This window comes from Pelodiscus sinensis, chromosome 18, assembly GCF_049634645.1.
Source record: "Pelodiscus sinensis isolate JC-2024 chromosome 18, ASM4963464v1, whole genome shotgun sequence".
NCBI classification, from domain to species: domain Eukaryota; kingdom Metazoa; phylum Chordata; order Testudines; family Trionychidae; genus Pelodiscus; species Pelodiscus sinensis.
In genome coordinates this window covers 32865347-32882516 of record NC_134728.1, presented here as the reverse complement: position 1 = coordinate 32882516, position 17170 = coordinate 32865347, and the positions used below count along the sequence as shown (strand labels likewise).

General features: G+C 45.7%; 1 protein-coding gene across 4 annotated transcripts in view; it reads right to left on the bottom strand.

The window, feature by feature from the left end:
• Positions 1-17170, bottom strand: part of RBL1 (RB transcriptional corepressor like 1) — a 63604-nt gene that overhangs the window by 37866 nt on the left and 8568 nt on the right. For 2 of the 4 annotated variants that reach the window (XR_012896578.1, XM_075901475.1), the window contains exons 3-9: positions 16480-16680; positions 14179-14240; positions 13957-14085; positions 13710-13870; positions 11079-11128; positions 9847-10030; positions 8238-8404 (exon numbers count right to left, since the gene is read on the bottom strand). Coding sequence is in view for 2 of the 4 variants with exons in the window: in XM_075901475.1 (XP_075757590.1) it covers positions 8238-8404; positions 9847-10030; positions 11079-11128; positions 13710-13870; positions 13957-14085; positions 14179-14240; positions 16480-16680 (954 nt within the window). In the remaining 2 variants the exon portion in view is untranslated. Of the gene's footprint in view, positions 1-1976; positions 2076-8237; positions 8405-9846; positions 10031-11078; positions 11129-13709; positions 13871-13956; positions 14086-14178; positions 14241-16479; positions 16681-17170 lie in introns of those variants that run through there. The other 2 variants (XM_075901476.1, XM_075901477.1) reach the window with 2 other exon arrangements.

Below are 17170 nucleotides of genomic sequence, written 5' to 3'. Positions count from 1 at the left end.
CTGCTGTAAAAACCTCCAGGTGAAGGTGTGGATAACACCAACACTTGGAGTGAAGCACCCACAGGGAAATCTCCAGAAGAACTAGTGCTTTCAATATTCATTTGCATTAAGAACTTTTACTGCGCCCCAATAAGCACAGACCAATTCATCTGCAGCATATTAGGGTACTTGAGGAATCACACTCCCATAGTGTGCATTACTCTCTGGTGTAGATAAGCCTTAACCCCATTATTTGTGTATATGAGGAGTGCTAGATAAAGAACATGCTTGTATAAACCGAATGCTGTTGTCCAGAGCAGTGCACTATTGCCCCCTTCAGAAATAATGACTTTTGTTTCTTTTTAACTAGGACTGTCACTCATAATCATAGTAAACTCACGTGATCAAGTCAAAAAATTGTAACTAAAAAATTAATGATTACTTGCCGTTTTAATCACACTGTTAAAGAGACTACCAACTGAAATTTGTTAAATATTTGGGTATTTTTCTACATTTTCAAATACTCAGATTTCGATTACAACACAATACAAAGTGCAGAGTACAGGCAGTCCCTGGGTTACGTACAAGATAGGGACTGTAGGTTTGTTCTTAAGTTGAATCTGTATGTAAGTCGGAACTGGCGTCAGCCGCTGCTGAAACTGATCAGTTTCAACCGCGGCTGAATCTGGATGCCAGTTCTGACTTACATACAGATTCAACTTAAGAAACCCAGGCGTCCCCAAGTCAGCTGCTGCTGAAACTGATCAGCGGCTGATTCCAGGAAGCCTGGGGCAGAGCAACTCTGCCTCGGGCTCCCTGTAGTCAGCCGCTGGTCAGTTTCAGCAGCGGCTGACTTGGGGACGCGTGGGGCAGAGCAGCTAGGGTGCTGCTGGGTTGCTCCAGTAGCGCCGAGGAGCCGCGCTACTGGAGCAACCCAGCAGCACCCCAGCTGCTCTGCCCCAGGCGTCCTGATTCAGCCGCTGCTGAAACTGACCAGCAGCGACTGAATCAGGACGCCTGCGGCAGAGCAGCTGGGGTGCTGCCGGGTTGGTCCAGAGCAGCGCTGTGGGACCAACCCGGCAACCCCCAGCTGCTCTACCCCAGGGGTAGGCAAAAAAAGCCTGGTCTGCTGGGGGGGGGGGGCACTAGCTGCACCCCCTCCCCCCAGCAGACCAGGGAGACGGGGGTGGCGGGACGCCCAAGTCCTCCACGGCTTTGCTCCATCTCCCTGGTCTGCTGACCTGGGAGACGCGGATCAAAGCCGCAGAGCACGCGGGCAGCGGGACAGTCCAGGCGCGCCGCGGCTGTCCCACTGCTGGCATGCTCCGCGGCTTTGCTCCCCATCTCCCTGGTCTGCTGGTCAGACCAGGGAGACAGGGAGCAAAGCCGCGGAGCACGCGGGCAGCGGGACAGCCCAAGTGCGCCCGGGCTGTCCCGCTGCGGGCGTGCTCTGCGGCTTTGCTCCTGTCCCCCTGGTCTGCTGGGGGGCGAGGGGTCCAGCAAAGCAGCTGGAGCCCCCCAGCAGACCAGGGACACCCGAGCAAAGCTGCCGCCTGGGTGGCTTAGCGCGTTTGCCCGGGAGCAAAGCCACCACCTGGGCGGCTTTGCTCGGGTGTCACTGGTCTGCTGGGGGGGGTCCAGCGGCTTTGCTGGACCCCCCCAGCAGACCGGGAGAAGCTTTTCTCGCCCCGGAGGACACGGGTGGCGACCCGCCACCCGTGAGCTCCGGCGCGAGAAAAGCCCCGTTCGTAAGTGTGGATCCGACATAAGTCGGATCCGCGTAAGTCGGGGACTGCCTGTACTCACTTTATATTATTTTTATTGGAAATATCTGCACTGTAAAATGAAAAAAAAAAGTTTTTTTTCAATTAATTTCCTACTAAGTTCTGTACTGCATTTTCACAAAAAAGAGACTGCACCCTTGCAAATGTAGATTTTTCTCCTTTTGTTACATAACTGCATTCAGAAACAAAAGACCATAAAACTTTAGAACGTACAAGTCCACTCAGTCCTTCTTATTCAACCAATTGCTTGGAGAAACACGTTTGTTTGCATTTATGGGAGATAATGCTGCCTGTTTCTTCACAATGTCACCTGAAAGTGAAAGCAGATGTATCCATGGCACTTTTGTAGCCTGCATTGCCCAGAGAGGGACAGAGAGATACTGAAGGGGATTAACATAAGAACAGCCATACTGGGTCAGACCAAAGGTCCATCCAGCCCAGTACCCTGTCTGTCAACAGTGGCCAATGCCAGGTGCTCCAGAGGAAGTGAATCGAACAGGCAATGATCAAGCGATCTCTCTCCTGCCATCCATCTCCACTCTCTGACAAACAGAAGCTAGGGACACCATTCCTTACCCATGCTGGCTAATAGCCATTAATGGACTTAATCTCCATGAATTTATCTAGTTCTCTTTCAAACCCTGTTATAATCCTAGCCTTCACAACCTCCTCAGGCAAGGAGTTCCACAGATTGACTATGCGCTGTATGAAGAACTTCCTTTTATTTGTTTTAAACCTGCTGCCCATTAGTTTCATTTGGTGGCCCCTACTTCTTATATTATGGGAACAAGTAAATAACTTTTCCTTATTCACTTTCTCCACACCACTCATGATTTTATAGACCTCTATCATATCCCCCTTAATCTCCTCTTTTCCAAGCTGAAAAGTCCCAGTCTCTTTAATCTCTCCTCATATGGGACCCATTCCAAACCCCTAATCATTTTAGTTGCCCTTCTCTGAACCTTTTCTAATACCTGTATATCTTTTTTGAGAAGAGGAGACCACATCTGTACGCAGTATTCAAAATGTGGGCGTACCATGGATTTATATAAGGGAAATAAGATATTCTCTGTCTTATTCTCTTTCCCTTTTTTAATGATTCCTAACATCCTGTTTACTTTTTTGACTGACGCTGCACACCGTGTGGACGTCCTCAAAGAATTATCCACGATGACTCCAAGATCTCTTTCCTGATTAGTTGTAGCTAAATTAGCCCCCCATATGTATATGTATAGTTGGGGTTATTTTTTCCAATGTGCATTACTTTACGTTTATCCACATTAAATTTAATTTACCATTTTGTTGCCCAATCACTTAGTTTGGGGAGATCTTTTTTAAGCTCTTCACAGCCTGCTTTGGTCTTAACTACCTCGAGCAGTTTAGTATCATCTGTAAACTCTGCCACCTTGCTGTTTACCCCTTTCTCCAGATCATTTACGAATAAGTTGAATAGGATTGGTCTTAGGACTGACTCTTGGGGAACATCACTACCATTTATTCCTACCCTTTGTTTCCTGTCTTTTAACCAGTTCTCAGTCCATGAAAGGATCTTCCCTCTTATCCCATGACAACTTAATTTATGTAAGAGCCTTTGGTGAGGAATCTTGTCAAAGGCTTTCTGGAAATCTAAGTACACTATATCTACTGGATCCCCCTTTTCCACGTTTGTTGATCCCTTCAAACAACTCTAATAGATTAGTAAGACATGATTTCCCTTTACAGAAACCATGTTGACTTTTGCCCAACAAATTATGTTCTTCTATGTGTCTGATCATTTTATTCTTTACTATTGTTTCAAATAATTTGCCCGATACTGACTTTAAACTTACTGGTCTGTAATTGCCGGGATCGCCTCAAGAGCCTTTTTTAAATATTGGCATTACATTAGCTATCTTCCAGACATTGGGGCCAGAAGCTGATTTAAAGGATAGGTTACAAACCATAGTTAATAGTTCCACAGTTTCACATTTGAGTTTTTTCAGAACTCTTGGATGAATGCCATCTGGTCCCAGTGACTTTATCAATCAATTCCAAAACCTCCTCTAATTACACTTCAATCTGTGACAAGTCCTCAAACGTGTCACCTACAATGGACGGGTCAGGTTTGGGAATCTCCCTAACATCCTCAGCCGTGAAGACTGAAGCAAAGAATTCATTTAGTTTCTCCGCAATGACTTTATCGTCTTTAAATGCTCCTTTCGTATCTTGATTGTCCAGGGGACCACTGGTTGTTTAGCAGGTTTCCTGCTTCTGATGTACTTAAAAAAACATTTTGTTATTTATGGTTAAGCCATGGTGGCTCTTTTTTAGTTCTAGTATGTTTTTTTAATTTGAGGTATACATTTAAGTTGGGCCTCTATTATGGTGTCTTTGAAAAGTGTCCATGCATCTTGCAGGGATTTTACTTTGGTCACTGTACCTTTTAATTTCTGTTGTGAATCACGCAAGGGTCCAGCTACTACCAGAGAGCATCTAGGACATGCCCAGAATTGTTAATCCCGAGTCCAAACTGTCCTGAAGCAAGCCATGCCTGGAGAGGTCTGAATCTCAGTTTGGCATTCTTGATGACATAGGTGCAGGCATGCCAAACGGAGGTGCAGTCTCTTAGACAGATACAGACCTTTGCAGTTGCAATAGGATATCACCTCAAAGTTCAGATGATGCTTGCCAGCATCTGGAATCTGGAAGAATTGCTCTCACCTGTGCCAAGTCCAGCACTGCCCCAATGAATTATTTACTTTGGGTCAATGATAATGTTCACTTGTCCACACTGAAGAGTCGTCCCAGCATCTGGAACGTGTCTGTGACTAAATGAACTTGTGATTCCACCTGCTCCTTGGAGCACCCCTGCAGCAGCCAATCATCTAGATAGGGGCACACTTGCCCCTGTATCTTGCCCTGCCCCTAACCTGAGGGCAGGTTAGAAGACCTCCATCTGTTATTCCTGTCTCTACAGCAGAAGGACTTTTGCCTCGTGCGTGGAGGGTATTGCCTCTGGCGTTGATGGGGTTGGGGCTTGAAGGGTTTTCTCTGGGTAGCTTGTGTGTACATACGAAGATACTTCATAGTCATCCTCGAGTCCTTGAGGCTATGTAGCCTTGAGTCCATCTGATCCGAGAACAGAGCTGTGCCCTCAAAGGGAAGGTCCTGGCAGTGGAAGACCTGATACTTGGAGCCAGGCTGACCTCTCTATGACCACCTCTGAGATGACCAGCTGAATCTGGGAGGCCTGCAACAAAGTTCTAACTATTGCCTCAATCTCCTCTAGAAGGGAAGAGAACTCTGCTCTTGCCTCAGCAGGAAATAACTCCTTGAATTTGGACATAGTGTCCCTGGAGTTGAAACTGGACCTGCTGAGGATAGCCTGCTGATTGGCCATCCTCAGCTGTAGGCCCCTGGTACATAAACTTTCCTCCCAAAGAGGTCCATACACTTTGCCTCCTTGGCCTTTGGGGCCAGCACTTGCTGCCTCCGGTGCTCCTTTTTGTTGACGGTCGAGATCTTCAGGGAACACAGTTGTGAATGGAAGAACAAAAATTCGTACCCCTTGGAGGGAACAAAGTAGTTCCTTTCTGCTCCCCTGACAGCGAGCAGGATGAAGGCTGGAGTCTGCCACTGGTTTGTTATTGTTTTGTATAGTTTTTATAATGGGTAATGCTACCCTGGAGGGACCCTCTGGGGCAAGAATATCGGCCTCAGATTCAGCCACTTCCTCTGCCTGAAGACACGTTCCAGATAATGCGACAGAGTCCTCCTCTGCCCCAACCCTGCCTGAAGTATGCTGGGCCAAAGGTGGTTCTTGGGCTGGCTTCCCCGTGTCCTCTGAAGTATGAGGGAGTGGCTTGGAGAGGATCGCCTCTCTATCCCAAGGAGTAAGCCTGACAACTAGGGACAGGGAGGGAAAGCAACTGGAGGCAACCAACCTTGGGGCTCTGACAAGGATATCCTATGCCTGATAAGCCCAGAGGGTCCAGAAGGGCCACTGTGCATGGAGGGGAGGGTGATCACTGTGGGTGCCTGGCCTCTGGCACTTCTTGGTGGTGCCTACGCGAGTAATGTCCATTGCACCCGGAGTAAGCAGAGTTGACCTCCAAGTCAGATGATAAGGAGGGCAATGACCATGGTGGCACTGACGATCCCTGAGTGGGAGCTGGTGCGGTGAGGATGTTGTCAGATACTGGCACCTTGAAGATTGAGTTGAGGATTGGTGCTGACTATCCCACGACTATGACCGTGTATCTAGAGCCAGTGGGTGGCTGTCGTGCCTCTGTGCTGGCTCTGTGAAGGGGACTTGGACTGGTGCCATCTTTTCAGTGCTGGGAAATTGAGGGCACAGTCTCTTGGTGCCAGGCGCTCACATGCTGGAGTTGAGAGTCACAGAGATGGAGACCTGGACCAAGTGCCAGTCCGGTGTCATGGAATTCTGCTTTGAAGGCTTACATCTCGACTGAGCCAACCTAGGCAATGCAAGATGCTTTTCTCCAATGGCCAGGGGCTGTGGCTTGGTTATCTCTAGGACAGTGGTCCCCAACCATTTGAGGTTGCCAGGCACCAGGGGGCGTGGCCGTTTGCCTGCTGGGCGCCAGAGGGCGGGGACACTTGTGCACCCGGGGGCAGGCCCCCCCCATACCCGCACGCCTGGGGGCTGGGGGACCCCCCCCATAGCCGCATGCCCGAGCACTTGGCAGGCGCACACAAATGCCCCCGCGGGCACCGTGTTGGGGACCACTGCTCTAGGAGGTCTTTGGCTCAAAAGTGTCAGGGATAGAGGGCTCCAACACCTCCACCAGGTACTACCCCACTGGATAGTCACTAGAGCTGGACTCAATGGTGCCTAGTGGGGTGCCAGAGTCAACGGCCAAAGTTCCTGCTGATTGGACCCCGAGTCCTTTCTCTGGCACTAGGATCTTGCTGCTCTCTATCCAAATTCTTATGGCAGTGGCACTTCAGAGGCACTGGAGATGTGGAGCAGTGAAAGGGTGTGGCTCCAAGCTGCAGTGCTGGTGACCTTCAGTGCCGAGGCTCTTGAGCTCCAGAGTCCTTCCTCAGAATCATTTCTCGAACCGATGCCAGCGCTCTCTACACCAAGCTTGCTCCCAGGACCTGACAATCAGATGCTGCTAGATGACACACAGCTTCTATCAGCAGTTGTTTAAGTCTGAAGTCACATTCCTTTCAGGTTCTAGGCTTAAAAGCCCTATAGATCCTCCAGCGCTCCAACTGATGCACCCCCTCACCCCACGAGTCACCTCTGGCACGAGTCATGGGGTTGCTATTAGGCACAGGCTCCCAGCATACACCGTGAGTCTTGAAACCTTGAGCTTTCAGCATGCCCCAAGCCTGAGGTGGCGGAGAGGATGCTGACAATGCCCCACCAACGTTTCTACTACCTACCCTACTTGAGAAAAGCAAAGCAAAGAAAAGGAGAGAAATGGGACTGAATAACAACCCGTTAAACTAAGGAAGACTTACAATCAGCAAGTGAGACCCTGTTCCAATGCTGCCACGGATGGTAAAGAACTGAAGGGGAATTAGATCAGCAGGACCATATGTTGAGTGACATAAAGGTGCCACTCCACGGGGTTTCCCAGCCAACCAAACAGGGGCTAAGGGAAAAATGTTTCCAACAACCCTGCACACAATACATGCACACACAACAGGAACTGACGAGAACAAGTACTCAAAGATGAGCAACAAAATCAGATGGCTGAAAACTGAAGCTATTCAAAGTAAGGGGCAAATTTTTAATAGGGAAATAAGGGCTGTGGTGAATTCTTAATGATTGGAAATTTTACAATCAATATTGGATGTTTTTCTGAAGGATATGCCCTAATGAGACAGGAATTAACTCAGATAAGTCCCATGGCCAGTGTTACACAGTGAGCCAGACTAGATGATCACAATGGTCCCTTCTAACTTTATAATCCTTGAATCAATGAAATCAGATGAAGGTGTATTGGAGGAGCTGAATGCTGAAGAATAATAGCAGGATGTAGGATGTCTTCTGTTCAGTTTCACAACCTGAACTTAAAAGAAAACTATAGTCTGCAGACAGGAATGTCACACACTACTCTCTCCCTTTGTAGGGAGACTATCAGACAAGGATTTAATTTGTCCAAAATTTCTTATGTGAAATGGATTTTTTCTATTATACCAACAGTGTCAATCAATCTTAAATAAAACAGTTGTACAACCATAATTAGCTGAGAATCAAGCAGTAAGTAATGAGTTGTTTTTAAAGCCCTACTTTTCTAGAAGCAGAGACTGATTAAGAAATAAAAAAGTTTAGTTCCTCATAAGTCCTTTCAAATGCAAACACCAAGAATACAGATCAGTCTTTTGTCCCAGCAACCCTCATAAAACCTTTTAAAAAGAGAGTTGAGCATGGAGCAAAACGCAGTAGCTTAACAAAACCAAATCTGAAGAGAGGGGTCAAAGGTTATCAGGAAAGGAGGGGGTAAGGGACATGCTTACTCAAAGAGAGCTATAAGCTGTTCACTTGGTGCATTTTTCAATCCAGACACAATGCTCTGTAACCGGTTCACACTTTGTGTTGCTGAAGCTACAGGAGTGATTACTGCTTCCTTCTCTCTCAGATATCTCCTTCCAGTCAGTGGTGTAGAAGGTGCAAATGATCTTTTCTGACAGGTAAGACAGAAAATTAATCAAAAATTATGTAATGAGACAAACTGCAAAATCATTCAAAAACTCAAAGGTACACTATAAACCACAGAGAAAATAAGTTTGCCACTATTATAGTCACCATCACAAAACAGGCTGAGATTTAAAGTGCTTAAGGGCAAATTTTATAACAAATTACAAACTTAATGAAACCCCCAAACTAAAACCCAGAAGTTATTTTAAACATAGAATTATCAATAAAATACAAGACTAAAATATAGACAAGATCATAAAAACACTGACAAACACTAAAGGTCAGACCACTTGAATGTGTAGCCATGAAACAGAAATACTGCATAATCAACCTCCCCTTTTAATTTAACATATTGATCATACATGCTGCAATTATAATTCAGTTACAAAATTTTTCTCTGCAAGCACCACAGTTGGGATTAAATGACACATATATTTTATAAAATGTACTAATATTTCAAGTGAAGCTCTGACATCCAAAGAAAGCTGATGAACGATTCGTAGACACTGAAAGATATCCAGAGATGACCAATCTTTTTGCATTGCTCACTGAAAGCACTTTCAGACACTGCCTCTTCTCCCCTTCATGTAAAAACATTTCCCCTATTCTATGCTTGCCTCACTCCTTTATCTACAGACCCCAGATCAGTTCTTACAACAAATCTCTCTCATTGAGAAGCAGAGGAGAGGAGAGGAGAGGAGAGGAGAGGAGAGAGATAATGAATATTCTTGGGTTACTGTATTTTCTCCCATTTCTGACAAACAGTGGGCATTGAAACCTGCATCTGCTATGTAGTGGGGGCGGGGGGAAGAGAAAGAGAGAGAGAGAGTGTGTGTGTGGGGGGGGTGGTAAGAGCTAGGTCCACCAAATTTGGTATACAGCTTCCTCGTATCACAACTTAAGGGCTTGGTTGGGCCAGGAAAATGAGATGTGCCTGGAATGGGATTGTGTTGCATAAAATCATCCAGAAAAGATACATTCACCAGGCAGGTCAAAGTGGCCAGCTGGCGGTGTACCCCTCCCTCCCTCCCAGTTCAGGACTGCCCAGGCCTGAGCCTCCCACCTCCAGGTGCACTTTAGGGAGGGCGGGGGGAGGTGAAGCTTCTCTTCCCCCATTCCTATAGGAACATTGCTGGCTGTTCCACTTCATCAGGGAGCGAGGGGAAAGTGCAGTTTGCTGCATTCCTCATGCTGGCTGGGGAGCACAGGGAACAGACAAACCTGGACTGCCCCAGCTGGGGGATATGCTCCCCTCCCCGGCTGTGCCCACTGCAGCAGTCATGGAAAGGCGTTTCTCACCTGGCCTAACCTGTTGTGGTGAGACATGGCTGGGGAGCCTTCATACTGAATACTCGCCCCTGCCCACTCCAGAGCAATGATTTAAATGAAGAAAAACAACTAAGAGGACCCAAGTGAAGTCGATATTACCTTTTCAAAATGCTGCTGAAGATGACATTCCACATAAGCTCTTGTTGTTTTCCCTACTGGCATGTCAACAGCAAACTTTTGGGGAGTTCCAATTTCTTCTTCTGCATCTGCTCCTAAGAAAACCCTCTCATCAAAGTCACCAACTGATAGCACATACTCTTCATACTCCTTATTCAATGCTTTGCTGGAAAAGAAGCCATACTGCATTTATTAAGAGTTAAGCTATTAAAGAAGCCAGATTAATTCCATTAGTTCGTTTTCTCTACACAGTTGAAAGTAATAAAAAGTTAAAACACTTATTTTAGTAATAGCACTCGCTGTGATAGTCACCTAACCAGCATCAATAATCAATAAGCGCACATGCAAATTAATGCCTTCACTCCCTTTTTCTAACAGCATATCTCAATGGTTTCTATTTACCATTGTGGACTGCACATGCAGGTCTCTGTATGTTGTCTGGGCCCCACTCACACTATTACCTGTATGGCCCTGAGGATGTCACACGGGCTGCAGCTGTGTATTGATTGGGCCACGAGTTAAGAGTAGGGCTGTCAAGCAATTAAAAATTTTAATCGCGATTAAAAAATGTAATCACAATTAATCGCGGCAGCATTTCAATGGGGCAGCGCTGCATGGAGTTCCCAGCTGACCACGAGCTCCATGCTGCGCTGCTCCTTTAAGATGCCAAAGCGGCACTTCAGAGAGGCAGCACAAGCGGAGCTGGGAATCAGCTGGGGATTCCAGCTGATCCCCGACTCCTCTTGCACTACCCCTCTGAAGTGCCTTTTTGGCGCTTTAAAGGGGCAGTGCATTAGGAGCCGGGGATCAGCTGGGGACTGATCCCTGGCTCAGCTGTTGCAAAGCCCTTTTGAAGTGCTGGAGCGGCACCTCCAAGAGGCTGCGCAGCATTAACGCCTGCGATTAACGCGTTAATTTTTTTGAACACGTGAATCCTGTCCTGCATTAATTGCAGGCGTTAATGCAGGTCAATTGACAGCCCTAGCTGAGACTCACTGCGCTACCCTTATTCCCTTATGCTCACTACGGGGCCTGATCTCCCCGGCATCTTTTGCTACTGGTGACCCTCAAGATTTGGTTTCCAGTAAGTGTTGGAGCAAATGAGTTAGCTCTGCTCCCACTAGAAAATGTAACAGCTCTGGCAGAGAGGTAAGATATTTTCTACATCTATAAATGGCTTAAGGTATTGCTTAAAAGCATCATTCAACACTTACTTGTTATCTGCAAAGCTGCAAAAATCCAAGAGACAGTCTCCTTTTAAAATCTGGAAAAAAGTTAGAAAAATAAGATTGTATGCGCTATTGCTTTTAAAAACTAGTAAATCCAAAATCTGTTCAATTCGAGAGGAGTGGACGCATGATAGCTTAGTTGTAATGCAGATGACCAGAATCAAATTTATTCTCTGTATTTTTGCTGCACAAGATGACAGAGAATGAATTTGTGCACAGATGACGTCTCAGCAGTAGAAACCTCCTCACTCTGACAATGTCTTGCTAGATCTTTGCAACAGAACTATGCTACTGGCTATTCCCACAAGTATAAAACTGTTTTATAACACAATTCCAATATAATTCTCAGAAAGTTCCTGTCCACAATGATCAGAAAAAACATTCTAGAATCAAGGGCTACGTCTAGACTGGCATGATTTTCCACAAATGCTTTTAACGGAAAAGTTTTCTGTTAAAAGCATTTGTTGAAAAGAGCGTCTAGATTGGAATGGACGCTTTCCCGCAAAAGCACTTTTTGCGGAAAAGCGTCCGGGGCCAATCTAGACGCGCTCTTGCGCAAAAAAGTCCCGATCGCCATTTTCACGATCAGGGCTTTTTTGTGCAAAACAAATCTGAGCTGTCTACACTGGCCCTTTTGCGCAAAAGGACTTTTGCTCGAACGGGAGGAGCATAGTATTTCCGCAAGAAGCACTGATTTCTTACATGAGATTGTCAGTGTTCTTGCGGAAATTCAAGCGGCCAGTGTAGACAGCTGGCAAGTTTTTCCGCAAAAGCAGCTGCTTTTGCAGAAAAACTTGCCAGTCTAGACACAGCCCTGGGGTATGTTTAAACACTGCTGTAACTCGCACTGTTCTGCTCCCAATATACTGTCCACATAATGCAATTTTGTAATCAAGAGCACTCCTGACTTCTCCTCTGTTGGTGTATAATTGGGGAAACAAAAACAACAAAACAACCCCCACGTAACTCTGACTAATATTTCTCCTGCACAGAATAAAAAGGCTTAAACAAAAATACCGACTTCTACTAAAATGCTGGGCTGTCAGACCCTGTTCCAAGCACTGTGTCCATGTGCCTTCATGTTACATCCCTGCCTCCATTCCTTTGTTTATATGTAGGGATCATTTTTTATATGGATGCTACCATTACATGCACATAAAATAGCCATAGTGGGTCTGACCAAAGATCCATCTAGCCTAGTATCCTTCCAGCAGTGGCCAATACCAGGTGCCCCAGAAGGAATGAATGGAACAGTTAATCAAGAGAGCCATCCCTTGGCACCCATTTCCAGATTCTAGCAAATGGAGGCTAGGGTCATTATACCTGCCCATCCTGGCTAATAGCTAATGATGGACCTGCTATCCTCCATGATAGTATCTATTTCCTTTTCCAACTCTGTTGTAGACTTGGCAGTCAAAATATCTTTTTCAAGGGAGTTCCATGGATTGACTGTATTTTGTGTGAAAAAACACTCTCTCCACATCATTATCTCTTTTAGGGATGTTAAATATCAGTTAATTGAATAGTAGAGTAACCTCATGAATTCTTATCAGTTAGCTGACTATTCTATAATTCCTGGAGGCAGGGCCAGCAGCACCATGGGGTGTCAGGCCGGAGCTAGTCCACGAGGTGAGCCAGTTTAAAAATTAGCTCCTCTTACAGACAGCTGCCTGTGGCCCTATGCTGCTGCTTCTGATAAAGAGGCAGCAGTGCAGGGTGGTAGAAGACCGTCTGCAGGGGGGCATGGTCTGAACTTCTGGACCTGGTGCAAATCAGAACTGAGCTGGGCTGCCTATCTGCCCAGCTCCTAACACACTTTAAATCAGAATTTTCCAGCCTATGGGTTGGGACCCAAATATGGGTCGCCAGTACATTTCAAAAAGGTCACCAAGTGTCTCACCAAGTGGCTCTGCCTTCCCTCCTTCCCTCATTTTTGTATTGCCTTGGGCCACCAAGTCTTCCTGAATTGTCAAAATGGGTCCCCAGTTGGAAAAGGTTGGGAACCGCTGCTTTAAATGCAGAGCCACAGTGGGGTAGGTCACACACCTGGCATGAGCTAGAACTGAGCCAGGCTGCTGACCAGCTTGCTAAACAATTTACTGGTGGGCAGGGAGGAGGGGAATGTGTGTAGTCTATAGCATTAGCTTATAAGCTTTTGCTTATCCGTTAATCGACTACACTATTACACCCCTACTCTCTTTCAAGCTGAAAAGTCCAGTCTTATTAAGCTCTCCTCACGTGGAAGCAATTTCATACCCCTAATCACTTTTATTGCCCTTTTCTGAACCTTTTCCAATTCCAATATAATTTTTTTTAGATGAAGTGACCATATCCGCACACAGTATTCAAGATGTGGAAATACCATGGGTTTGAGAGACAATAGGATACGTTCTGTTTTATTTTCTATCCCTTTCTTACTGTTTCCCAACATTCTGTTAGTAAAAAATAAAAAAATGTAGTCTCCCTTATTTTATATGTATAATTGGGATTGTTTTCCAATGTGCAATACTTTGAATTTATTAACAATGAATTTCGTCTGCCACTATGCTGCCATTTTGTTGCCTAGTCACCCAGTTCTATTCTACCATTGCAAAGTGCTCAGTAATTAGTAAGCACCTTCCTGTCGAAGAGTTTGGAAATGTACGGTTTGAAGTAGTGTTCCTTTATTCCTTTGGCTTCCAATGCGAGTCCATCATGTAGTTCACAAAGTGTGGCAATGATGCAAGAAGGTTCTTCAGAGGCCTTGACTTCAGAAGTGTGAGCGTCTGCGGGTAAAGCTGGAAAAAAGAAGGTCAGTTATGATCAATTCTATTTCAGAAAGAACAAAAGAAAAAATGCCTCTCTAATGCAAGTACTAACATACCTTTGAATGATGGGTTTAGCAACTCTTTCCTATCTGGGTACAAAAGGGCATTTGCAAAAATCAGGTCCAAACAACACAGAAGCAAATGATAGGAATTTACTAAGTCATCTCCAATCATACGGAAATTACCTTGAATAAACAGAAAATAGCACATCAAATAAAAACCACAAAATTAATCACTCAAAATGTATACAAGGCAGAGAGCTAATGAAAACAGCTTACCCTTGGTGTAAACAAATAGTGTCCAACAGAAGTTGAACAGTTCTTTGACAGTACACTTCCTTCTACCAAAGAAAAAAAAAAGAGAGAAAGTAAGACGCCTGTCCCATAATATGGGGCTTTTCTTTGTTTTATGGCTAGAGTTCCATTATTTCCTCATGCAAAAAATATGGTCAGAACTACTTTGACAATTTTCTTTGAAATTGAAATGCAAATTGATGAAAGTCAAAACTATACAAGGTATGTGATAAATGCCTCCCTTATCCATATCTCGCTAATCTGGCACAAGAGAGCATTCTGCAACCCCACAGTGTCATCTGAATTCTTCTTTAAGATCTTCCTCAACTTCATGAGCTCCTGTTCTAGTATGATACTCTAACATCCACCATGACGCTGATGTCACAAATCTTCTGGAATTGGTCCACAGTGAGAAAACTAAAAGAATTTTAATTATATTGACTGATGGTCCAAGTTTTTAATGAAGACCACACAGGGAAGCCACCTACCACCTTGCGCTACTGCCTCTTATATAAAGGCTGTAGTATGGGGTGGCAGGGGGAGCCAGCCTATGCAGAGAGACTGGCTACCACCCTGTACTACTGCCTCTGTTCTTGGGGGGTCCGAGCTCATCCAGGATCCATGGGATGCCAGAGTACACAGGTTAAATCTTCACATCCCTAGCCAATGCCCCTACTCTTGAAGGAAGTGCTATGGGTTTTTTGTTGAACACAAGTAATCAGAACTTAAGATTTAGGTTTCATCTGAAGGATAGCATCTTCTGCATCACAGTGCCTGCTTAATGCTCACCCACCCTGAGACACTAGCTCAGTTTTGGTTGAAGTCCTGATATCTTGCAATCAAATGCATGCAGATGACCAGGCACTCATGCATAGCCTCACTGACATCAATGAAACTCCACAGGGTACGTGTGCGACCAAGTGTTAAAAGCTGGCAGGTAGGAGCCTGTGTAAACTCAACCAATCAGGTCACAGCTAGTGATGGCCAATGAGGGCCAGGCTGGGCCCTATAAAAGGAGCAGAGTGGATGAGAGCTCACTCTCACCTTGGCCAGCAAAGGAAAAGGAGTTGGGTCCTAGTTGGGGGGGAGGGGGACGGAAGAGATACCAGAAATTCCTTGGAAAGAGAAGAGCTGGGCAGGTTCAAGGGGACTGGAGAAAGGCTCCACCTTAATACCTCAGCAAGCTGTGGCCCTTGATGCAAGGGCAGAGAAGATACACGCATTACAGAGAAGTGGCCCAGGGAATGGAATCAGTCAAGGGCAGTGGGGGGCAGGAGATGGATGCAACCAGAGTGTACGGGTCCCCCTTTCCCTTACATCTCACCTAGCCTCCACAGAGTGTTACAGACTACAGATTGCCCCCGAAGCAAGGGGATAGATTTTTGGGGCTGCAGTTGGCCACTCAAGGGGTGTAAGGACTGAGGACTGCTGATCAGAGATGTAAGCAATTAGTCAACTATCTGATAAGCATATGCTTATTGGATAGTCAAGTAGTGACTTGACTAGTTGGTCCCCTCCCTTGCTGCCTCTATCAGAGAGAAGCAGTAAGGGGGGGGGGGAGCAGGAGTCGGTGCTGGGAGGAGCTGGCTTAAAAGCCAGGTCCCCCAGAACCATCTCTATGGGCGGGAGTGGGGGGGGAAGGGCTTGGGAAGTAGAGGTGCAGCAGGGAAACGGCACGAACAGTGACTGAGGCAGTCCCCTCTTGTGCCGGTCCAACTGCTGTGCCTCTCTGAAATGTAGCAAGAGCTCTATGGGGCTCTTGCTACATTTCAAAGGGAGAGACAGTGCGGGGAACCTGGGACAAACAGGGACCACGTGAAGAGGACCCTGTTCTACCGCGTGAATCCCTGTTCCACCCCTGCCTCATTGCCCCCCCCCCCGGGGCTCTTGCTACATTTCAAAGGCAGAGGTGCAGTGGGGATAGCGAGTGCCCCACCCCACCCCTTATCGACTAATCGAGTAGTCAATGGAAATTCCTTTGGAAAACGATCCTGTGGACCAAGCGAGTGAAAAAGGTCTGGAGTCAGAGGGTGGAGACAGCGAATTGGAGACACTGATGGAGATGGCACACACCATGGACTGAGCTAATTCCTGATGTAACCAGTAGGAGGCACCCTGGCAGTGAGTTGAGCCCATTACAATGCATCTCATTGCAGAACTGAGCCTTACAGAGTCAAGTGACATCTATCAAGTCAACACTTTTCAAGCTTTTTAAAGTGTAAATCATGACATTTCTATTGCTTAAACAGAAGTTTTCAGTAAAATCATTTCAACATCTCAATATACCTCTGTTTCCTGCTCCTTTGTGGTTTAGGTGTTTCCTCATAAGGGTTTTGAAATACATCCAAAAATATTGGCTCAAACTTTTTAAAAATCACAGTTGACACTTCAAAGTTTCTTTCCAGCCTCTCCATTCGCTCCCGAAATTCCTGTGGCAGGTCTGACATGTCCATCCATTTTTTCATTTTACTAAAAAACTGAATTAAACTTAAGAGCAACATTTGATTATATTTTAATATCCAGTCATAAAACAGGTCAACTAGTTTAAGATTTTTTTTCCCAATTCTTGATCTTTTCTTAAAAACATGGATTTTTGGTGAAAACCAAATCTGACTCATTTATTGCTTTGTAATGGCTTTAATTACAGTAAAGGATAAACACGCTTTGCTAGACTCCAGTGCTGAGTATGTAAGAAGGTGGTACGCATGGGTGGGGTCAGAAAAACAAAAATGAGTTGAAGGGCAGGGAAAGTGTAATTTTCATAACTGGGTGCTTAACCTGGACACCTGCATAGAAGAATCAGGTGTTGAATTAACAGCGAAGTACATAAATACTTATGTTATTACCATAAATTAGCGAATAACACACACGTCCAAGTATAACACACACTCATGTATTACCCGCAGTTTTTCTATTGTGTGTAAAAAATATATTAGAATACCCGCAGACGTACATAACCCACAGAGACTTCTGCCGC